The 23,880-nt window shown below is 47.7% G+C and overlaps 1 protein-coding gene across 3 annotated transcripts; it reads left to right on the top strand.

Annotated features, from left to right (window-relative positions):
• Positions 1-10,808: 10,808 nt before the first annotated feature.
• On the top strand, positions 10,809-22,984 carry Robo4 (roundabout guidance receptor 4). Of its 3 annotated transcripts, none has more exons than XM_052756723.1 (18): positions 10,809-10,948; positions 11,260-11,592; positions 11,853-12,010; positions 12,194-12,314; positions 12,905-13,032; positions 13,132-13,360; positions 13,592-13,704; positions 14,380-14,551; positions 14,698-14,883; positions 15,001-15,043; positions 17,016-17,152; positions 17,247-17,510; positions 19,713-19,820; positions 19,894-20,071; positions 20,210-20,446; positions 20,574-20,932; positions 22,002-22,208; positions 22,318-22,984. In XM_052756723.1, the coding sequence occupies exons 1-18, from the start codon at positions 10,879-10,881 to the stop codon at positions 22,326-22,328; spliced, it is 3,054 nt and encodes a 1,017-aa protein (XP_052612683.1). In that variant the 5' UTR covers positions 10,809-10,878; the 3' UTR covers positions 22,329-22,984. The 3 variants fall into 3 exon arrangements, with proteins under 3 accessions (XP_052612683.1, XP_052612691.1, XP_052612696.1); XM_052756731.1 differs by having other exon boundaries at positions 10,810-10,948; positions 19,912-20,071; XM_052756736.1 differs by having other exon boundaries at positions 10,810-10,948; positions 19,933-20,071.
• Positions 22,985-23,880: the final 896 nt, after the last annotated feature.

The following is a 23,880-nucleotide window of genomic DNA, read 5'->3' on the forward strand; positions in this document are numbered from 1 at the left end:
TCAAAGATGAGTTAACAGATGTGGTGACACATGCCGGTAATCTGGGCACCTGGGATGTTAATGAGGCTAGCCTAGGCTACACAGTGAAGCCCTGTCTCAGGCAGCAGGAAGAATTAACAACAACAACAACAACAACAAAAGGGTCAATAAGTATACAAGGAAACAAGTCACTGTGGATGAGAGTCAGGCAATTTAAGATGCAATAGGTTTAAAGCCTCAAAGCCTCAAGATATTGGAATTGTCAGATGCAAAATGATGATGGGTTGCTTAAAGGAGCAGAAGACAACAATCAACAAGCAACTATAAAGACTGGAATAGCGATCAAACTGGAAAAGGAACAAAATAAATTTCTGTAAATAAAACCAGGACTGGTGAGATGGCTAGCAGGTCAAGACACCTGACGTCAAGGCTGACAACCTGAGTTGGAGCTCCAGAACAAACATGGTAGAAGGAGGAATTGACTCCTACATTTAGTCCCCTGACCTACACACACACACACACACACACACACACACACACACACTGAATAAATGCAATATATACAAAATGTATTGAAATAAAACTATTAAGCGTAGCTCACACCTATAGTTCTGCTATGCAGGAGATGAAGGCAGGAGGATCAGGAGTTCAAGATCAGCCTGGGTTACATGAGAACATGTCTCAATAAATAAATAAATAAATAAAGCAAAACAACAACAACAAAAGGTAATCAAAAAAGTTAAATGGCACATTAAGTAAGTCTGAAGAAATGGATAGCTAATTTGAATATATGTCTGATACTACTCAGACACAAAGACATGAAGATGAAAAGATGAAAGAGATTAAGGGATATGCATATAGAATGAAAATGTGGCATATTTTATCTAGATGTCAATAGAGAGAATGGAAGGGAAACCATTATTCTTTTTAAAGATATATTTTATTTTTCATTATATGTATGTGTGGATATGTGCATGTAAGTGCAGGTGCCCTTGGAGGCCAGAGGTGTCACATCCCCTGGAGTTGGTGTTACACGTGGCTGTGAGCTGCCTAACAAGTCCTGGGAACCCAGCTTGGGTCCTCTGCAAGTCTAATGTGCACTCTTAACTGCTGAGCCGTCTCATCAGCTCCAGGAAGCACTTTTTTTTCTTTTCAGAGACAGGGTCTCACTATGTTGCCCTGGCTGACCTGAAACTCTCTGTTTCAGACCAGGCTGGCCTCAAACTCAAAGAGATCTGCCTGCTTCTGCCTCCTGAGTGCTAAGATTAAATGCTTGGCGTACCACAGCCAATCTGGAAATCCATTATTTTAAAAGTCAGTGACTAGATATTTTTCTTTCTTTTTTTAATGTTTTCCTTTATTTTATGTGTATGGATGTTTTGGCTGTTTGTGTATCTATACACCACACGCATGCAATCCCCTCAGAGGTCGGAAAAGGACATCTGATCCCCTGAACTGGAGGTATAGATGGTTGTGAGCTGCCACATAGGTATAAGGATTCGAACTCAGGTCCTCTGGAAGAGCAGCCAATGAGCCATCTTAACCACTGAGCTAAACCCTAGATGTTTTCTAAAACTGGTAAATACACAAAAAGATTAGCAAATAAGAAATAGAAAAAGATGACCACATGTGCATAATCGGTAGTAAAAATAGAGTACCTCAAAGATAAAGTGAAACCTGAAAGGCAGAGAGAGAAAAATGAACCTCCAACAATTTTAGAAGACAGTAGTACTGGTGGAAATCATTAGGAAGCAGAATAATCCCTTTCAAGAGGGCAGCAAAAACAACTACCAACTAAGAGTATTTTGCCTAGTAAAACAGACTTTCTTTCTTTTTTTTTGTTTTGTTTTTTGAGACAGAGTTTCTCTGTGTAGCCCTGGCTGTCCTGGAACTAACTCTGTAGACCAGGCTGGCCTCAAACTCACAGAGACCCACCCGCCTGGCTCTGCCTCTCAAGTGCTGGGATTAAAGGCGTGCACCACCATCTGCAATAAAACAGACTTTCATACTTGAGAATAAAATAAAGATATCAAACAAAACAAGACCTGGGATTTCTCATGAACAGTAAAGGAACTTCTCACAGAAATGCAGAAAGTGAATCCAAAAGAAAGGTTTGAGAAACAAGGATAAGCCAATAAATTAATAAGAAAATCTGAATAATGCCTTATAAAATGATAGTGTTCAGTCTGCAGTCCCCAAAACCTGAGAAGCACAAGACAGGAAAATTCTAGGGCTTAAGTTGGGAGAATTTATCAGAATCAAACTATTTCAACACACTTGAAGAGAAGGAAGAAGTGGTTCAAATAGTAACTTCAGATTTTAGTAAGTATTCATGGAGAAGGTAAGAATAACCACTAAAAGATCAGAAGTTCAAGGTCAAATTTCCAGCAGCTTGAACTGCATGAGAAACTATATCAAATTACGCCTTTACTATACATATATATATATATATATATATGTATATAGTATGTCTACTATTATATAGTTCATGCTGTATACTTTCATTATATATTTTTATATATTACATATATATTTAATTCACCAATAAAGAAGGAAACATATTAAGGATATAAATACAAATTCAAACCATTCTTAAACTTCCAAGAAAAGTGAAAAAGAGGGTAAAGAAAATGTGTAGAAAGTAAAAAGTTAAATGATAGGGGAAAAAAGCTAAATTGTAAATGACCAAAATTGTCCAGTTCAAATGCAGAGATATGTCATATTGCATTTTTAAAAATCTTACCATATGCCACTTAATTGAAATATATTGAAAACAATGGTTTGAAAGAGTTGAAAGTAAAGTTACAGGAAAAGGCTTATCAAGCAAATGCTAAGTGAAAGGAAGCTAGGTAGCTGTTTACATAAAACAAATGAACTATAGGCTGGGCATGGTGGCACATACCTGTCATCCTAGCTACTCATGTGTTGGGCAGGAAGGTCAAAAGGTCAAAGTCTATCTTGACTACACTGTGAATGTAAAGCCAGTCCGGGCAACTGAGCAAGACATTGTCTCAAAATAAATTAAAAAGGGTGAGGAGAGGGACTAGGGTAACTCAATGGTAGAGTAGCCATCTAGCAAGGCAAGGCCCTGGGTTCAATTATCCAGTACTGCAAGAAGACAGTAAAAACAAAGGGGAAGGCTAGAAAAGTGCATGACTTATTGCATAGCCTCACTTCTTGCTTGCCTGAGATAGCCTTAGCTACGTCTGTCAATACTAGCTTGCCTTTCTTACTGATCCAGTTTTCATCACCGAAACAAAGCACCTGGAGCAGGTAAACCTTAAAACAAAAAGAGATTTTTTTTTGATTCACAATTCTAGAGGTTCATAGAGATGTCATTGACTAACGACAATCACGAGAGCATTCATGGGAACGAGAGATCGTCACTGAACAGGAAGCCACAGAGTAATTCAGGGGTCAGGCTCAGGCTTTTATGATAATTTGCTCTTAGGAGAACTCCAGATCATCATTCCCATGGAAAAGCATCACCTTTCATAAATATCACCAGCCTCACTAACAGATTAAGGGAGGCAAATCATCTCAATACACTGCAAAATAAATATCTGTAAAATTTGATGTTTATTCTTGATTAAAAGTTTTTGGTGAAGTAGAAAAGAAAGAAATTAGAGGAAACTTTTAAAGTCTGATAAATAACATCTACCAAAAAACAATACTTCACATTATTAACAGTTATATATCAGAAATAATCCTTTTAAAAATAAAGAAGTAAGTACGGATGCTTACAGCCATGCCCATATCCAATACTGTACTGATAAAGCAAAAAGACTAACAATAAAGGTTGAAAACAAAACCAAAATTGTCACTTTATTTAAATCAGACAATTTTTCTCTGTAGCAAACATAACCATCCACCCCCACAACTAAGTGACTCAAAACAATAACAGTTTTATTTGCTTGTAGTTCCTCCTATTAACAGTTAGGGCTGGACTCAAAAAGGCAGCTCACTGGCTCCGGCTTCCTGGGGTCATTTACACGATTATGTCATCCAACAGCTTGCAGTAGAGCTGGATGACTGAATCGCTTCACGTGTCCAGTGACAAATGCCCAAGCAGGTTTGGGACTCCCGAAGTATGAGAGTTCTTCTTTGTTCTCTGTGTCGACACCAAACTAGTAGTCCCAAAGTCATGGGTTGAGAGTCAAATGCAAAATTTGCAAGGCTTGGTCCTCCTGGAAATTCTTAAAGCATGGTTTTTGCTGTATTCTGCTGGTCAAAGCAAATCACAAAGCCAGCCCATCTTCAAGGAGTTGAGAAAGTCCTTATTTTAAATAAAATAAAATAAGCCGGGCAGTGGTGGTGCAAGGTTTTAACTCAGGAGGCAGAGGCAGGCAGATCCCTGAGTTCAAGGCCAGCCTAGTCTACAGAGTAAGTTCCAGGATAGCCAGCAGTACACAGAGAAACCCTGTCTCAAAAACCAAAAATAAAACAAAGTTGTTATCTATTGTTATTGATGGTGGGTGTATATGTGTATATGTACGGTGTGTGTGTGTGTGTGTGTGTGTGTGTGTGTGTGTGTGTGTGTGTGTGAAAGAGCAAGTGCATACATGTTATGCTATGTGTAGCGATCAGAGGACAGTTTGGGGGTCAGTTCTCTCCTCCCACCATGGGCTCAGGGAATCAAACTCAGGTAGTCAGGCTTGAGGGACAAGTGCTTTTAACTGGCTCCATTTTGCTGGATCCAGTTTCCTTCTTGATGAGAGGAAGTAGACACTCCAAAGGAACAAGGGTAAGGCGTGATGGAGATCACTGCAGCTACTTTTGCAAATAGTCTGCAGTACAAGGACTAACACATTAGCTAAAATACAACTAATGTGTAAGATTTACAGGGAGCAAATCATAAAACTTGAAATAAGCCTATTCATAAATAAGAAGACTATGTTGTAGAATATTAGTTCTTTCTATATGTTCAATCTACTTGAATAAAAATTTCCACAAGATTTTTCAAGGAACTTGACAAGCAAAAATAGCAGAGACACTTCTGACAAAGAAGTGAGGGAAGTAGGGTGAAACCTCAAAGTCCGCCCCCAATGACACACTTCCTCCAACAAGGCCACACCTCTTAGTCCATCCCAAACAGTTCTACCAACTGAGAGCCAAGTATTCAAACATAGGAGCCTATGGAGGTCATTCTCATTCAAACTACCACACGAGGTATGGTCGTGGGTCTTCTGATATTCCCAGCACTTGGGAGACTGATAACTGGAGGATGGTGAGTTCAACTCCAGCCTGGATTACACAGTAAGACCCTTGTAAATAACTAAGTAAATAAAATTTAAACTCATCAGTTGTTCCGAGGATTCAGTGTTTAAGGACAACAACAACAACAACAAACTTATTTTGAGACAAAAATGTGAATATCACCTTAGGTTGAATAGGTATACATCCCAAGGCCCTGACATTCTTCTCCTGGGCATGTGCTCTAGGGAAACTTATTTTACTTTTTTTTTTTTCAAGACAGGGTTTCTCTGTGTAGCTTTGCACCTTTCCTGGAACTCACTTGGTAGCCCAGGCTGGCCTCGAACTCACAGAGATCCGCCTGGCTCTGCCTCCCGAGTGCTGGGATTTAAGGCGTGCGCCACCACCGCCCGGCTCTTTTACTATTTTATTGTGGAGTTTTTGTTGTTCTGTTTTGAGACACTCTCATGGAATCCAGGCTATTCTCAAACTTGCTATGTAGCCAAGGATGGCATTGAACTCCCGATCCTCCTGCCTCCTCTGTCAAATTTTGGGGTTCTGAATGTGTACCACCTCCATTCAGCTTGCTCGAGAGTAACCATTAAACCCTTAAGGTCAGACTGGGAGTCTATCTTCGTGCATTTTGTGTTGGTGTAACCGAATACCTATGGCTGAGTAATTTATAAACATCACAGACTTATTTCTTACAGTTTTGGAGACTGGAAAAGCCAAAGATTAAAGCTCCTACAATTGTTAAAGTCCTTGCTACGTGATCCCAGGCTTTGGGGAGGATTCATTCAAATGAAAATTTGAGGTAGTTTTGCTGGGCAGTTTTTGTGTAAATTTGACACAAGCTAGGCTTACCTGGAAGAGGGTACCTTAATTAAGAAGGTACCTCCTTAACGTCTGCTGCAGGACCAGGTGGTGGTGGTGTATGCCTTTAATCCCATCACTTGAAAGGCAGAGGCAGGAGGATCTCTGTGAGTTCATGGTCAGCCTGGTCTACAGAGTGAGTTCCAGGACAGCTAGGACCTTTACACAGAGAAACCCTGTCTCAGGATAGGGGGAGATCTGCTGTAGGCAAGCCTTTAGGGCATTTCTTATTAGTATTTAATGAGGGAGGGCCCAGTCCTTTATAGGTGCTACCACCCCTGGGCTGGGGTCTATAAGAAAGCGGAATGAGCAAGCCATGAGGAGCAAGCCAGTAAGCAGCACCTCTCCATGGCCTCTGTGTCAGCTCCTGCCTCCAGGTTCCTGCCCTGTTTGAGTTTCTGCCCTGACTTCTTTGGATGATGAACAGTGCTGTGGAAGTGTAAGCCGAATAAACTCTTTCCTCCCCAAGTTGCTGTTGGTCACGGTGTTTCCTCGCAGCTATAGAGGCCGTGACTGAGGCAGTATACTGTGCTGTTCATAACAGAAGGCGAAAGGAAACTGGGAAGAAACACATTGTGAAGAAATAACCAGGTACTCTTCTGGAAAGAAAGTATTATAGATCGTCCTGTCTTCCTAATTGCATCCAATTCAGCATCCGTGTTCCCTTGGGCCCTCTTCAGAAGTGTCCCTCTTAGGACCCAAGCCCTCTTATTGAGACACCCCATAACAGAATGAACATAAAGTTTATATCTGTAGAAGACATCAGCCTTTGAACCTCCAGTCAAGCAATGTTTGGTGTAGGTGTGACCCATAATTACTTGAAAAAAAATAGAGGTGATGTGGAGTTGAGAGAATAGGTGTGTTGTAGCCTGTAAGATGACTTAGAGAGTGGGTGAAGGCAACTTGCACCACGCCTGACAGCCTAGGACCTGAATGGTAGAGAGAAGCAGCTCCTACAAGGTGTTCTCTCATCTCCACCTGCTTCCACATTGTTGCTTACACTCACATGGACACACAGAGCCACACAGACACACATACACACACTACATTCAAGTAAGGAGATTTTAAGAGAGTGTTTGTATGTACTTACAGATGTGATTTCAGGCCTCGGGAATAGAACAAAGAACCAAGAGATAAGTTGAGGCAGCAAAGTGACATCAGCACACTATTCCTAGCCAGCAAAGAGGAAGTCATCATTGTGTCCTGACTTGACTCAGTTTCTCTCCAGCCATTGGCCGCTTGGGACAAAGATTAAAAAATTTACAGAGATTGAGAGCAACCTGACTTGAGCAAAAGGAAAGAAAAGAGGGGCTGGAGAGATGACTCAGTAGTTAAAAGCACTGGCTGCTCTCTCAGAGGACCAGGGTTCAATTCCCAGCACCCAAATGTTGGCTCACAACTATCTGGAACTCCAGTCCCAGGGAATCCAGTACCTTCTGAGGGCACTGCAGGTGAAGCCCAGAAATACCCATACACATAATATAGAAATAAAGCCGGGCGATGGTGGCGCACGCCTTTAATCCCAGCACTCGGGAGGCAGAGCCAGGCGGATCTCTGTGAGTTTGAGGCCAGCCTGGTCTACAGAGCGAGTTCCAGGAAAGGCGCAAAGCTTACACAGAGAAACCTTGTCTCGAAAAACCAAAAAAAAAAAAAAAAAAAAAAAAAAGGGCTGGAGGGATAGCTCAGCCGTTAAAGGCTAGGCTCACAACCAAAAATAATATAGAAATAAATACTTTTTTTTTTTAAAGGAAAGAAGACTTTAGACCCCAGTGTATGTAGCATTGGCTGTGCTGCTCAGGAAGAGAACTGTGCTGTACTTGTACCCAGGACATTTAAGGGTCAATTCATACATTTCTGGTTTTTAAAACATACTTAAGTTTCCTGGGTACAACATAGCCCTCCAGATGTTTTATAAGTGAGGAAATGGCCTGAGAGAGGTTATCCAACTTATTTTAGGTTGCATGTTCAGTAGAATACTTACCTGTATCTGGCTTCAAATACCACCTGTTTGTCCTTTGACCCTGACAGCTTGGAGAGGGGGTCCCCAGTTGCACATGCATAAAACACTACAAAGAGCCGGGCGGTGGTGGCGCACGCCTTTAATCCCAGCACTCGGGAGGCAGAGCCAGGCGGATCTCTGTGAGTTCGAGGCCAGCCTGGACTACCAAGTGAGTTCCAGGAAAGGCGCAAAGCTACACAGAGAAACCCTGTCTCGAAAAAACAAAACAAAACAAAAAAAAAAACAAAACAAAACAACAACAACAAAAAACACTACAAAGAAGCAAAGAGCCAGATGTAAAGAGGAATTGGCTCTGAAGGGCCGCTCAGAAGGATGCTTGGTCCTTTTCCTCTCTTCTCTCTTTCAAACAGCCAGGAACAAGTCACTCACAAAACACTAGCACCAGAGGTGAAGGAAGGTACAATTTAAGCTGATCACTGAGCTTGCACATCACCAGACCCCTAAAGCAGCAAACTTCCTAAAATAGAAACAGGAGTTGGCTCCCACGCATCCACATCATCCCATGACTCATGTGGTAGGCTCTTCCTTAGCTTGTGGAAATGAGACAATTGGAGTGCTAGTGGGCCAGGTTGCTGGAAATGAACGTGCATCTCTGAGTTCCCCTGGATGCGTTCGGAATCTTAATGTCCCACAGGAATGGCTTGCAGTCAGTTCCCTCTGACCCCCTTCAGTTTTCAACAGACGGCTCTTCAACATATTGAGGAGAGAAGAGACCATTTCAAAAGCAACTTTAAGCATGGGGGACTATAGGACTATATGTCTATAGGTAGAGGCCACTCCTCAACTGCCGTAGACTCTGGTTCTCTCCCAGTGTACCCTGTCTCCCCTGTCCATTCTACTCACCTGGGCCCAGGCCTGGGGACAAATCTGAGCTCCTCGGAGACTGACCTTTTTTGTCTTTTGAGGAAAACACATACATTGAGACTGAGAAGGGACTGTTGCTGAGAGCATTCTTGTGGAGTTCAGCCGCTTTTGGCCCCTGCGTACCTGGGAAATCCCAGGTTAGCCATGGGGTCATTGAAACTGCCGGCCACACCCTTTCCTGTCCTGTCTTTGGCTGACTTCAGCCATATAAATGTCCCTTTCATCAGTCTGACCTCACACATCCTTGTCCATATGGACCCTCCACAGAGAAGTCAGGCTTGGTGAACACCCTCAGTGCTTCCATTTTTTGCTTTACTTTGTTGGGTTGTTGTTGTTGTTTTGTTTTGTTTTGTTTTCAGACAGGGTCCAGCCTGGACTGGACTCAAATTCATGACCCTCTGTATGCTGGGATTGCAGCCCTGTGCCACCACAGCCGCTGTGCTTCTATTCCTGAAATTTCCTGTTCTTTCTGACCCCAGTTCCCATCCATCTAGCTCAGTCACTCTATTACCTCCACTCCATCCATTCTGTAGCCCACGGAATCACTCAGTTTGTTGAGACGGTACTGTTTTCTTTTACTGATTCGGTCTTAATCCGTCTTGGTCTGTCTCAGGAGAGAGAAGTGAAGCAGAGAAGGCGGCCTTCTGAAACTTTGTCAGTTATCAGAGCTTGAGACCGACCCTGAAGCTCAGGAGGGAGTGGGAGGAAGAGAGAAGGGTCAGCTGGCTTAGGGGCCTCCAGAGAAGCTGGCCAGAACAATTGAGAACAAAGGCTGGACGCTCTTCCGCTGAGGCCCAGAGCCTGGCCTTGGCCTTCCGTGCACAGCTCTAGGAAATGGCTGAGATTCCAGATTTGGAAGGAAGAGACTGGTAAACAGGAGCTGGGCTGAGAAGAGAGCAGTCGCTCTGGGTTTTAGGGAGGGGCCAGTGTAGTCAGCTGGGTGCCGCAAAGCTTGTTTGCTTATGTAGACATAGGAGACAGGGGTCAGGCCAGGCAAGACTCTGAGAAGGCTTCGTTCCAACCATCTTCCCAAGGCCTGAAACTCATCCCCACGGATGATGCTTCAAATAGCTTCAGTGATGGGATGTGCATTAAAATGAGCCAAAAAAAATGTCACTCATGTGTCAAGCACTGTCTGTGTTAAGTAGTTTTATGTCTCATCTGATTCCATTTTTACTCTGGATCTCAAGGTGGGCTCGATTATTAATATTCCCATTAGACAGAGAAGGAAACTCACTGTGAGGATGAAGGAGTCTGCCCAAGACCCCACAGATCCAATTTTCAAGTCTTTTAGGGAAAAAATGTGGACACAGTCCATGGGATTTTCACAACTTGTTCCCAAGGTTCTGGGTCATTCCTCTGTTCTAGTCTCCTGAGGCTCAGTCTATCTGTTCCTAGGGAATGGACCAAGGATACATACTGCTCCCCTTCCTCTTTGATTTCTTGGCCTGCAACCCCTTTGGACTCTATCTTCAGCTCCTCACTCCTGTGTCTGAGGCTCCACGTCTGGTCCCTATCTCCCTCTGTTAGGTGTCTGTCTAATGGGAAAGGATTATTACTAAGATTTAAGCATAAGCTTCAAATAGAGCTGTAAGGTTGGAGAATTAAGGATGTGAATACAATTATGGTCAATGTGAGGATTTCATTTAAGAAACCCTAACTTAGACATCAGGTAACCCTTAGGGCTGAAGTTAAGTGTCCAGGGTTACAGCTCAAGTGTAGAGATTAGAGAGTTTCTCACCTCTGGTCTCCTCCCAGTTCTCTAAGGCACTGAGGGCCGAATGCCGGTCAGGAAGCATCCGTTTCCTCAAAGCTGCTTCCCTATTGGGACAGAGTCTCAGTCACAAACAACTACCACCACCCCACCCCTCCCCTCCTTCCCTTACTGCTGTGAGCTCAGAGCAACCGGGACAAAGTGTGTGGGACAGGGAAAGCAGCTGAGAGAAGCCATGGGCTCTGGAGGAGTGGGCCTCCTGAGGACTAGGTGGCCTCTGCCTCTACTGCTTCTACTCATCATGGGTGAGTGGGGCCCTCTCTTTTCTAGCCCATGCTTCTGGATTCATGGCTGGATCCACGGTCAGCAGGACAAAAGAGGATCTCTGGTGTCTTTACTTCTCATTAGCAGTGGGAGTACCAAAGCCCATGATGGTGGTGGTGGTGGGGTTGTGTGTCAGAGCGACAGAAAGGGCTATGCAGACCCTGGCCTGTGCATACTGACCCTCTCTTCTTCTAGCTAGCTATTTGGAAATAGATATTTGCTAATATAAGCCAACTGGCAAACTCCTACACAAGACACGAAGGGGTGCAGAGAGTCTCTCTTTCCCTCCTAGGAGGCAAGGCTCTGGATTCTCCCCCCCAGATCCTAGTTCACCCCGAGGACCAGCTACTTCAGGGCTCCGGCCCAGCCAGGATGAGCTGCAAAGCATCAGGCCAACCGCCTCCCACTATCCGCTGGCTGCTGAATGGGCAGCCCCTCAGCATGGCGACCCCGGACCTACATTACCTTCTGCCTGATGGGACCCTCCTGCTACGTCGGCCCCCTGTCCAGGGACGGCCCCAAGATGACCAAAACATCCTCTCAGCAGTCCTGGGCATCTACACATGTGAGGCCAGCAACCGGCTGGGCACAGCAGTGAGCCGGGGTGCTAGGCTGTCTGTGGCTGGTGAGGCTTGGGAGGGTAGACCCAGGGTGAAGTAAAGCTAGGTCGAGATGCTTGTGTCCAGGAAATATGAGGGGCTATCTGTAAAGGGAGGCCTGGGCGGGGGGTCTTGGGAGGAAGAGCTAGGTTAAGTTAGACATAGAAGGCCAAGGAAGTGGGTATAGCAGAATGGGGTAAGCATGCTAGGAGATGCCAGTGAAGGACTAGGGGGGCGGAGCGGGGGTGTAGACATGCTTCCTGTTGACCTGATGTCCTCCTAACAGTCCTCCAGGAGGACTTCCAGATCCAGCCTCGGGACACAGTGGTCGTGGTGGGTGAGAAGTTGGTTCTTGAGTGTGGGCCACCCTGGGGCTACCCAAAGCCTTCAGTCTCATGGTGGAAAGACGGGAAACCGCTGGTCCTCCAGCCAAGGAGGCACACAGTAAGTGGAGCCCCCTTCCCCGGAACTTCATCATGTCCTGGGCACACCAAGCAACTTACCTGCCCTCCAGTGGCATGTCCCCTGGCAGGTCTGAGGACGAGAGGGCAATGAGACCCCAAGTTGCCCTCCAGCCTCCTAGCTTCTTCTCCTCTTGAAGACATCACAGAGTGTCTGTACTGGCAGGTGTCCGGGGATTCCCTGATGGTGGCAAGAGCAGAGAAGAATGACACAGGGACCTATATGTGTATGGCCACCAACAACGCGGGGCAACGGGAGAGCCGAGCAGCCAGGGTGTCTGTCTGGGGTAAGAACGGGAGTCAGCTAAAGTCCAATGTAAGGTCTCAAAAGATAACTCAGTGGGTAAAGCGCTCGTTTCACATACGTGGGGACTTGAGTCCAGATCTCCAGCACCCACAGAAAAGTGGAGCATGGCAGCACGTGTCTATAATCCCAGTACTGGGGTGGAGTGGAAACAGGTGGGGTCCAGAAGCCAGCCAGCCAGTCTGGTCTACACAGTGAGCTCCAGGTTCAGTGAGAGAACTTGTCTCAAAAATCAATCAATCAATCAATCAATCAGTCAGTCAATCAAGGTAGAAAGCAATAATAAGGACTTTATTGTCAACTTTTGACTTCCATATGCATACTAACCCACATGCACACATATGAGCTTAAACCCACATACAGTGTCTAAAGTAAGGTACGGGACTCCAGTTAGTATGGTGGCCAGTTATGGGGTTCGGGTATGCAGGGCTCAGTCTGGGATTGGCAAGGCTTCCCTTTGTGAGGCTAGAATGGACACAGGAGTACTCAAGGCCTGAAAACTCTAGCAGACAAGTTTGTCCATGATGAAGGTATGTTTCCCTCCCCCATCCCACCCCTGTGTTCCCCCCACAGAGTCACGGGACCACAAGGAATATCTGGAACTTCTGGCTGTTCGTATTCAGCTGGAAAACGTGACCCTGCTGAACCCAGAACCCGTGAAAGGCCCCAAGCCTGGACCGACTGTGTGGCTCAGCTGGAAGGTGAGGCGGAGGACCCAGGATGTGAGAGCCTATTCAGAGTTCAGATGAGGGATGTCATGAACTCCCTAAGCCCTTATCCTTACTCCAACTTCTTCCCAGGTGAGCGGCCCTGCTGCACCTGCTGAGTCATACACGGCCTTGTTCAGGGCCCAGAGGGACCCCAGGGACCAGGGATCTCCATGGACAGAGGTGCTGCTGGGTGGCTTGCAGAGTGCAAAGCTTGGGGGCCTCCACTGGGGCCAGGACTACGAATTCAAAGTGAGACCGTCCTCCGGCCGGGCTCGAGGCCCGGACAGCAATGTGTTGCTCCTGAGGCTGCCAGAACAAGGTCAGTGAAGGGTCCTGATTGATGTGTGTGTATGGGGGGGTGTTCCTTATCTATCCTAGTCCAGTCTGGACATGCTGGGGGAGAGGAGGGGGACTCTTCTTCTGCATGGTGAAGCAAACAGCTGTAAGAAGTGTCTTTCCTTGTGAGACTCTGACTCCATCCCCCAGTGCCTCTCGACCCTCTCAGAGTCCTCTTCTTTAGCACTTCTAACAGTCTCTTCCTTTCCTCCAGTGCCCAGCGCCCCACCTCAAGAAGTGACCCTAAAACCCGGCAACAGTAGTGTCCTTGTGAGCTGGGCTCCACCACCCACTGAAAACCATAATGGTGTCATCCGTGGCTACCAGGTAGTCCCTACAAAAATGATACTACAAAACATCATCTGAGCCAAAAAGTGGAGGGATTTTGCTTTTGTTGAGCACACGTGCTAGGGCCTACTTAGTTGGCCAGACCTCGCCACGCATTGTACAAGCTGCTGTTCGTTTCATCCCACCAACAGTCTTAGGTTATCATCTCCAATTTATACATGGAAAGCCAGATTATGGTCACAGATGGAAGGAACAGAACAGAAATCAAATGTTAGGTTGATTTGATCAAATCAAAACTTAGGCTGGGTCAGACCTAAGTCTTTAAGACAGGATTGCTCAAAATGTGGGTGCTGGACTGGCAAGAGGCGAATCACCAGTTAGGAAAGCAGACTCTCAGGTCCTTTCCCAGGTCTCCTGAATCAGAAAGTGAAAAGTGAGCTTGGTATCTCAATTTTAGCAAGCCTCTAGGTGACCCCAAAAGCACCCTGAACCACTGGTCCTGGGTGTGTTTTAGCAGATTACCTTTGCTCCTTTGTCATCTAGAGAGAAGTCTCTCACTTGGTAGAGGAGGGGGCACAGGGATTGTGGTGTTGTTTTGTCGGGCAGCCCCCAGGAAGATGTCAGGCTTAGGAGGACCGCATGGCCATCTGCAGATGAAGGGCCCTGCTGCTGGGACGTACTAGGGGCAGCTGCTCACCTTTGCTTGTGCCCCAGGTATGGAACCTGGGCAATAATACCTCATTCCCCGCTGCCAACTGGACTGTCGTGGGTGAACAGACTCAGCTGGAGATCTCCACACGAGTGCCAGGCTCCTACTGTGTTCAAGTGGCTGCGGTCACTGGTGCTGGGGCAGGAGAGCCCAGTAGCCCTGTCTGCCTCCTTTTAGGTGAGAGAAAGGTCCTATCCATATCCTTCAGCCGCTGTGTCATCCTCCTGTCTCCCCGCTCCTGTTACACCTCCAGCTCCCCCCTCTTGTCTGTCGGTCCCCCATTGTCCTACTTGCCCTCTCTCTGAGCTCCACGTCCCATACAGAGCAGGCCATGGAGCAGTCGGCCCAAGATCCCAGTAAACACGCTTCCTGGACCCTGGATCAGCTGAGGGCCACCTTGGGACGGCCGGAAGTCATTGCCAGTGGTGCTGTCCTGCTCTGGCTGCTGCTACTGGGCACTGCTGTGTGTATCTACAGACGACGCAAAGCTGGGGTGCACCTGGGCCCAGGTAAGAGGAGAGCCCGTGTGTATAAGTCTCCCTGGGTCCTGCCAGAATACCAGAGGGGCTTCAATCTCTAGGAAGATGGTGGGCTCTTCACTTATCTGTTCCCCCATTTTCTTCCAGGTCTGTACAGATACACCAGTGAGGATGCCATTTTAAAACACAGGTGAGAGCCAAAGAGGAGTCCTTAGGAAGGGCAGAGAGGTCAGAGTGAGTGGAATCTCGGCAGAGAACTGAGTGGAGTTTTAGTCTACCCTCCTGCCAGACAGTTTAGGATCCTAGTACCTGAAGCCCTCCTGGACTCTGTGGGGCAATGAGTCTCTTCCACTGTAGCCCCCTGACAGCCGAGCAACCTGAATCATAAAACCTGAATGTTTTTGCCACCTATCTGTTGTTCTTGTCACCTGCTCTCTCTACTCCCGTTGTTAAGTGACCAGTAGCTGGCAGGAGACCAGCACTAGTGTCTTGACTCCCCTGTGTTCCCAATATTTACCTGATAGCATGCTGTGTATTGCCCGCCTCTTGAGCCATCCACCTGTCTTGCACATGCGGCACACTTCCAGCAGGGGGCGATCAGACCTCAGGGCATAGATTCTTACTCATTGTGCCAAACCAGGGCCAAACAATAGGCACCTCTGCTCCAACTGCTTAACTACCAGAGCTAGCCTGTAGTCACGAGGCAAAATTCCAAGAAAACAAGACAAAACAAAAAACAATTCTCCCTCCCCCTTCCCCACACCATTGGCTGAGTTTTACACTAGAAAAACGTTTCTTGTCTTTGTCAACTTCATTAGTCTTTACGCTCTGGGTCTGAATTATTTGAGAAGCGTTTATTGAGTACCTACTGTGTACTGGATATATCAGGCCCACGGGCTGCCCGTTTCCTTTCAGCAAGGCTCCAGGCTGCCTGGCATCATGTCCTGAGTTTTTCCTTGCTCTCTGGCTTCTCTCTTCCAGCTACCTCCTGCCTCCTGAACTTTGTCTGCTCGGCTTCCCTGGGACCCCTTCCTTTGTCCTCAAGGGGAATTCTATTGAGATCAGTTCATCCGTTTATTTTATTTATTTATTTATTTTTGAATAGTTTCCACTCACCAGGAACTTGCAGACAGGCAGGGACAGGCAGGGGAGCAACCTGGAGCTGGATATGCAGTGTGACCCAGATGCAGGGACAGGGCTAGAGAAACAGGATGAAGAGGAGCCCACATGTACCCTGTGGAGAAGAGTATGGAGTGGGAGAAATCGCTGTCTATATTCACAGGGAAATGCAAACCATTGTTCTGGCTGGGATACCTGGTATCAGAACAAAGGATAAGGTTTGAAAGCTGGAAGCCAGACCAAGGAAGATGCCCTGGGAGGCATCTGAACTTTTTCTTGGTAAATAGGGAGCGACTGAAGGCTCTAGCAGAGAAGTAGTGTTATCAAATTGCTGCTCTTGAAGGATAATTCAGACAGCTGAAGGCCAACACTGACCACAGCAAGCTTCTATTCTACGAGCAGAGAGATTCAGGATTTCCTCAGCTCAGTTCGCAGCATCAGTCCTATAGGCAGGCTCTCTTTGTCACCATTTTTTTTTTTTTTTTTTTGGTTTTTTGAGACAGGGTTTCTCTGTGTAGCTTTGCGCCTTTCCTGGAACTCGCTTTGGAGACCAGGCTGGCCTCGAACTCACAGAGATCCACCTGGCTCTGCCTCCCAAGTGCTGGGATTAAAGGCGTGCGCCACCACCGCCCGGCTTCTCTTTGTCACCATTTAACAGCCGAGGAAACAGTGTGGCTCAGAGAGACCAATAGATTTAGTTCTTGGGTTGCACAGCTGAACGATGACAGGTAGGGATTTTCAAGCCATGTTCACCTGGCTCCATTTTGTTCTTTTCATCTCCGTATCCATAACTGTTTTTCCCCTAATACCCCCTCCCCAGGTCTGGACAGCTTAGCCTCTTCCCAAGATAGAAAGATATGCTGAGTTCAGGGGTACCAGGTCAGGGGTCCTCTAGGAACTACAAAATGTAGAAAAACAGCTGTAAGGGTGAAGCAAACATTTCTACTCCTGCTGCTGTCCTCTGAGCTGGACGTCTTAACTAATTTGGTTCCTGTTCCTCCCTGCCTTGCTCCGCACCCCTCCCCCCACCACCACTACCCCAGGATGGACCACAGTGACTCCCCATGGCTGGCAGACACCTGGCGTTCCACCTCTGGCTCTCGAGACCTGAGCAGCAGCAGCAGCCTCAGTAGTCGGCTGGGAGTAGACCCTCGGGACCCACTAGACGGCAGGCGCTCCTGTGACTATGCCTCCTGCGAAGGGACCGCGGGGATGGAAAGGGGAGATGGAGTGCAATGTGCTCACCATAACTCCTCTTGTCGTTTTTATGACAGTGATCTCCTGGGACCCCCGGAGCCCTGGTGTGCCCCTGCTTCCAGACACCAGCACTTTTTATGGCTCCCTCATCGCGGAGCAGCCCTCCAGCCCTCCAGTCCGGCCAAGCCCCCGGACACCAGCTGCTAGGCGCCTTCCATCCAAGTTGGCCGGAACCTCCAGCCCCTGGGCCAGCTCAGATAGTCTCTGCAGCCGCAGGGGACTCTATTCCCCACGCATGTCTCTGGCCCCTGCAGAGGTTTGGAAAGCCAAAAAGAAGCAAGGTAAGGGCGGAGAGAAAAGCCATGTTCTGGGGCAGGTCGGGGTGGGACTAGAAGTGGTAATGCGGTCCGCTAACCTTAAACAAGTTGAGTATGGGCTGAGCACCACTCCCAACCTCCCATTATCTCCTAGTGAACGCAGACCTCTATCTCGGTCCTTAGAGCACTCAGCTGGGTGTGTGCTCACCACAACTTTTTCTCTACAGTAGTGAGCCTTGGTTCTGCAGTCAAGGTGACTTAGAGAACATTTAACAAACATGCCAACAGAATGCAATTTAACTGCGTACTAGGCATGGTGGATACAAGGAACACTGGGCACACCTTTTTCCCTCTTATGAACCCCATCTGTGTTGACCAACAAACAAGTATATCTGGAGCCTGGCCTCAGGCAACCAGTGCTGAAAAAACCTCAGGTTTTCCGCAACTCGTGCCCCACACGTCATACACTGGTTTGCTTGGACCCTGCCTCTCACTTTGCTTTTTAGAGAGAAGTATGTATACCCACAGATTCTGTACTCACAAACTCAACCATCCAAGGATGAAAACTGTTCCTCCTAGGGATGCTGGACCCAGTCCCCTGTAATATGAGGGATGCCTATATTACTTTTGGGACAGATTTATCTCTTTACTTCTAGCTAGCTGCCTGTTTAGACATTCTAGAAGGAGACAGTTATGATCACCATTTCTCAAACAACTACTATGCAATAGCTGATTACTTATATTTATTATCATGTTTGATCCTTGAGGAGGACATTGTTTCTCTAAATTTACAGAGAGGAAAAGATTGAGGGAATGATTGGGTGACTTGCTCAACATTCCCAAATAAGCTGCAGAGCTCAGCTTTGAAGCCAGGATGGTCTGTCTCCAAAGGCTGCTGAGTTCCCTGGGAATCATTTAGGAAGGTCCAGGCTCTGGGAACTGTGTTCCCAGCTGCTGCCCTGCAGAGTCTGGCACTGCACTCTGCCTGCCATCGCTATGGACTCTCTGAACTGCTTAGAGAGACCTGGCAGATGTTTTACAGTCAGTTGTTTTTAAACAGATAAAATCCAACTTTAGTAAAAAGACAGGGTGGATTAAGAGTAATTAAGAGCTTGTTCAATATGGACAATTTTATGTGACTGTAAATATTAATAAGCTGGCATTCTTTCCCATTTTGCTTGGGGCTATTGTATTATCAATCTTGAGTGGTAATGAAATGCCAGCTAAAAAGAATTGGAATAGGTCTCATTTAGGAGTCATAAACTCAGTGGTAAAGCTGTCAGTCGGCATGCACTGGGCCCTGGATTCAATTCTCAAAACCAACCAAGCAACCAACCAAACAACCAACCAAACAAACAAACAAACAAACAAACAAAACTGTGTTTGTGCAGAGAGGCACAATGACTTGGAATGTATGATCTCTCTTGGAAAGTTAACAGTTTTAGAAAAAGATGAGTTATTTTCTACAGCCATTTATTTCTTTCTTCCCTTCCTCTCCCCAGCCCCCACTTCCTCCCTCCCCCCCCCACACTTCCTTCCTTCCTCCCCTTTGATGCTGAAGCTTGAACCCAGGGCTTTGCACATGCTAAGCACACGCCTACAATGGAGCCACACCCTCATTTCTACTTACGAAGCTTTCCTTTCTGCCACAGGGCTTCCTAGCCTGAGGCTGAGGTTTTCCCTTGGCTCTGTTTCACCTCGACCCCAATCCTGTCTTCCCCGCTCCCCAGTAAAGCAACAGTGAAGCTTCTCAGGACGAGACGATGTGAGAAATGAAAATTGTTAGCAGATTCTCTCTAAGAAGAGGACTATTTGTCTCCACAGAGCAGAAATTGATGAGGAAAGGAGCAATGTGGGGGAATAGAGACCAGGAAAACTGGCATGCACACAGTCCAAGAAAAGAAAGTGGGTTCTGGAAGCATCTGTCTGGAGCAGGAGCTTTACAATCTGTTTTTATTGAATCCTCAACATCATCCTTTGAAGTGGTTGTTTACAAATGAACTTGATATTCAGAAAGCTTGATGCGCTTCCCCGAGGTCACACAGCTAAACCACTCAGTGCCCTTTCCAGTTTATCGGGCTGGAGAACCAACGATGGGGGCAGAGAGGATCAGTTGTCTCCCTCTTTTATCTAGATCCAAGGTCCGAAGGTCTGGGTGAATATGAAGGCTAAAGGCAGGGCCTGTGACTGGGGCCTGAAAAGCCTGCTCCTGTCTTTCCCTTGTAGAGCTGCACCAAGCCAACAGCTCCCCACTGCTCCGCGGCAGCCACCCCATGGAAATCTGGGCCTGGGAGTTGGGAAGCAGAGCCTCCAAGAACCTTTCCCAGAGCCCAGGTGAGAGAGGTTCCCTAAGGGGGAATAAATTGGGGTCTGAGCAGGTTGGGATTTGGAATTCATGCGATTTTAGAAATTCTTTTGTTCTCAGGCCCCAAGTCTTGTTCCCCAGGAGAAGCCCCCCGAGGTGTGGTAGCCTGGCATGCCCTGGGACCACAGCTTCAACGCAACTCGAATGAGCTAGCAGCTCGTCCACTCCCTCCAACACCCATCTCTCTTTGTGGAACCCCCAGTCGTGATCCACAGACCCAGTAAGAGGGCGCAGGCCAGGAAATAGAGTTGGGACACTGAAGGTGTGGGGAGTGTGGCTGGGATGAGACCAAAGCTAAGAGATGTGGACCCGAAGGATGACCTTAACTAATCTGCCATCTCTCTCGTCCCCCAACCAGGTGTGTGGAGAAGCCCCAAGCCCCCTCCTCGGACCCACGAACAGCAGCCCCTCTCTCCATCCTAAGCTCTTCCAGGCCTGCCAGCCCCCAGGCCTCTTTCCTCTCCTGTCCTAGCCCAGCTTCCAGCAACCTGTCCAGCTCCTCGCTGTCATCCTTAGAGGAGGATCAGGACAGTGTACTCACGCCCGAGGAGGTGGCCCTGTGCCTGGAGCTCAGTGAAGGGGAGGAGACACCCAGGTGAGTATCCTGGGAGAGCTGGAACAGTCCCGCTAAGCATGCGGGGGAGCACACAAACCTGCCTCAATTGCCATGCCCCTGCCACTGTGGCCTAACCAGTGTACTGTCTCCCATCTTTGCCTTTTAGGAACAGTGTATCTCCTATGCCAAGAGCTCCTTCACCCCCAACCACCTATGGCTATATCAGTATCCCAACATCCTCAGGACTGGCAGACATGGGCAGAGCTGGTGGGGGCGTGGGGTCCGAGGTGGGGAACTTACTGTGCCCACCTCGGCCCTGCCCCACCCCTACCCCCAGCGAGGGCTCCCTGGCCAATGGTTGGGGCTCAGCATCTGAGGACAATGCCCCCAGTGCCAGGGCCAGCCTGGTCAGCTCCTCCGATGGCTCCTTCCTCGCAGATGCTCACTTTGCCCGTGCTCTGGCAGTGGCCGTGGATAGCTTTGGTTTTGGTCTGGAGCCCAGGGAAGCTGACTGCGTCTTCACTGGTATGTGGGGCCACCTGCCTCCCTTAGCGTGGAAACAGCTCCCTTTCTCCCTAACCAAGAGTCAAGGCTTCCTGGTCATCATCACCCTCACTGTCTTTTAAACAATCAGTGTTATTGAGGTGTGGCAGCACATGCCTGAAATCTCAGCATTTGGGAAGCCGAAACAGGAAAATTATTAACTCCAGGCCAGCCTGAGCTGCATAGTAAGATTTTATCTCAAAAAGGAGGGAAGGTAGTTTTTACTGAATGATCAATAAGTCCTAGGTACTGGAAGAAGTGCTTCATATGCATTATTAAGAAGTCCAGGAGGAATATTCTTTATCTCTCTTTTCCGAATCAGGAAACACTAGGTCAAACAGATGTTTTAACTTGCTCAATCAAGATCCCCCATAGATCAAGGACAAATGGTCGGATTCTGAAGCCTGGAGGAATCCAGCCCAACCCCCCACCTCTAGGACCATGCTATTCCCCAGATGTGGGTCTCAGGAAGAGCTGCTCCAGCCAGTCTTCTCTCAGCTGGCATTTCATATGCCTCCTCGCTCCTGCTGTGCTTCCAGGCCTCATGATTGCCTGTTTGTGGCTGAGGTTGAGGAACACCTGGACTCAGCCTCTCTCCGTGTCAGCAGGAGGTGATTTTACACACACACACACACACACACACACACACACACACACACACACACACACACGAGATCCTGCATGCCTATCTTACCCTTACTGTACCTTTGGGCCTCAAGAAAAACAATGAGGCTTATAGGACATGTCAGGACAAAACTTATCCAGGTCAGAAGTGCCCATCACACAGGGAAGAGGCTACTCAAGGCCAGTAAAGGAAGAGTGCAGAGAGCCAGAGCTGGTATGGGAGAAAACATGGCAAACTGCTCTGTAGAGAAACACATATGTCAGGCCCAGGGGCTGCAGCCACTGGAACCGATAGACTGAGAGGCCAGGTTACATTTAGGGGTGGTGATGTATGTGTACCCTAAACCAGTCCTAAGCTTTCTGCCTTAGACTGGGTCCCTGGGAGCTAAAGGCTGAACCTCCTGCTGACCTCTGCCTTCCTCCGCAGATGCTTCCTCACCTCCCTCCCCTCGGGACGATCTCTCCCTGACCCGAAGTTTCTCTCTGCCTCTGTGGGAGTGGAGGCCAGACTGGCTGGAGGATGCTGAGGTCAGCCACACCCAGAGGCTGGGGAGGGGGCTGCCTCCCTGGCCTCCGGACTTTAGGGTCTCTTCCCATCGAAGTCAGCTCGGCAGTGCTGTGCCCAAGGCTGGTGGTAAGCATCTGGCTGGCTGCCTGACATGTGACCTTGATCAACAAGCTTGGGAGAAGAGCCCAAAGGGAGCCTGGGATCTAGTCGTAATTCTGTTCCCATCGACTTCCAGATTCCTCCTGAATTGTCCCTGAGATGGCCAGAAGAGCATCCAGACCACTCTCCTGTCTGTCCCCAGGCCTTCCCACAGATGTAGATCTGGGCCTATGCTTCTCTGTAGCAGAGGTCCATTATCACTGGGCTTCTGGAGAGTTCTGTCGCTGGGATTGTTAAAACAAAAGGAAGTAAACCAAACTAGGTTTATTCCCTATGATCTAGGGAAACTTGGATTCCCACTGAAAGCAAGGCAGCATCTTCATGACATCAAACTCTCTCCTCACAACCAGGGCTTTTGGCCTAAGTAAGCCTAGCTCCTCATCTCCCACCCATGTGGATTATGGGAAGAAGGGAAGCTAACAGTGTCTTCATGGAGGACAGAAGTGGCTGTTGGAGAGGGCTGTGGTGGAGACACTTAGAGCAGCCCTCTCATCTCTAGCTGGACTCCTCCTCCCTTAGAAGCCAGTTCAACCCTCTCCCCAGCCACACCATGCAAGGAAAATGAAGGAGGAAGGTCATGGATGTGGTGGGTCCTGTCTGGTGTCACGGTCAACACTTCAAAGTTGGGTTAATGGAGGAGGCTGAAGAAAAGAAGTAGGAGAACTGGGAACCAAAGCACTCCCCACATGCCATGGTCACTGTGAGCTTCAGGAACTTGATCCTATAAAACTGTAAAGACTTGAGTTCTATGATGTCATTCCTTGGGCGCTATTTTGGGAAGGGCACCTGCAGAGATGTAAGAGTTACCTGGCTAGAGAGAGGATGAAGTATTCATTGCTACTCAGAGAGTGTTCTCATTTCTGATCTTCAATCGAAGGGGAATGAGTTATATCCAGCAAGTTTAAGAAGAATGTAGTTAGAGAAGAGTGGGGAGTCTAAGGGTCTGTGGATCCAACTGGGGAGCCAACTCCTGTTTCCCGCAGTCCCAGCCCCACTCCCTAAAGTCTGGTTCCAGATGGTGTCTTAAAAATAGACAACCAGCTAACTTCCACAAAAGGTAGAATTTATCACCTGGGATACTTGGCTAGTGAACACCATTCAGACAAAACAACAGGACAAAGATGGCCATCGGACGACTTCTGAGTCCTGAACCATTGAAAGCCACGAGAGGGCAGGCTACCTGCATCTCCCACACATGGTGGGAGAGGTCGCGGTCAGAACTCAGGTGTTGGGGCTGTGCTGTAGAGCATCATCAGGGCCGAAGAAGATACCTCTGTGTGTGTGGAGGGAGGGCGTGATTCAGAAGCAGGCTCAGTGCTGCTAGTTCCCTGACCCCAGCAACTCTGCCTGGAGACCACTCAGTTAGGAAGCCAAGCAGGTGTGACCAGGGTGACTGATTCCTGAGCTAGGCTCAGCGAACCAGCCCGACTGGTTGGCAGGATCTTGAAAAGAGCAATGAGTATTCCCGATACACATCCATTCGAGTTTTGCTGTTTTAGATTTTTTTTTTCCCTTAGCTTTCTGGCAAAATTCCTCTTGAAACCACCCCAACTCTGCTGTCCAGGCTGAAGGGAAAGGGGATTTGCACACGTAAATATTCAGGTCAAAGTGGAGGGCAAGGCCGGGGCTCTGAAGGTCC

This window comes from Peromyscus californicus, unplaced genomic scaffold (assembly GCF_007827085.1).
Source record: "Peromyscus californicus insignis strain IS unplaced genomic scaffold, ASM782708v3 Scaffold_11__1_contigs__length_118956290, whole genome shotgun sequence".
NCBI classification, from domain to species: domain Eukaryota; kingdom Metazoa; phylum Chordata; class Mammalia; order Rodentia; family Cricetidae; genus Peromyscus; species Peromyscus californicus.

Excerpts from the sequence above, each read along its gene's own strand:
- Robo4 (XM_052756723.1), top strand. The coding sequence starts at position 10,879 with ATGGGCTCTGGAGGAGTGGGCCTCCTGAGGACTAGGTGGCCTCTGCCT. Across the intron at positions 13,361-13,591 it reads CCTGAGGCTGCCAGAACAAG|TGCCCAGCGCCCCACCTCAA; the intron begins GTCAGTGAAGGG and ends CCTTTCCTCCAG. Across the intron at positions 14,552-14,697 it reads CCCTGTCTGCCTCCTTTTAG|AGCAGGCCATGGAGCAGTCG; the intron begins GTGAGAGAAAGG and ends CGTCCCATACAG.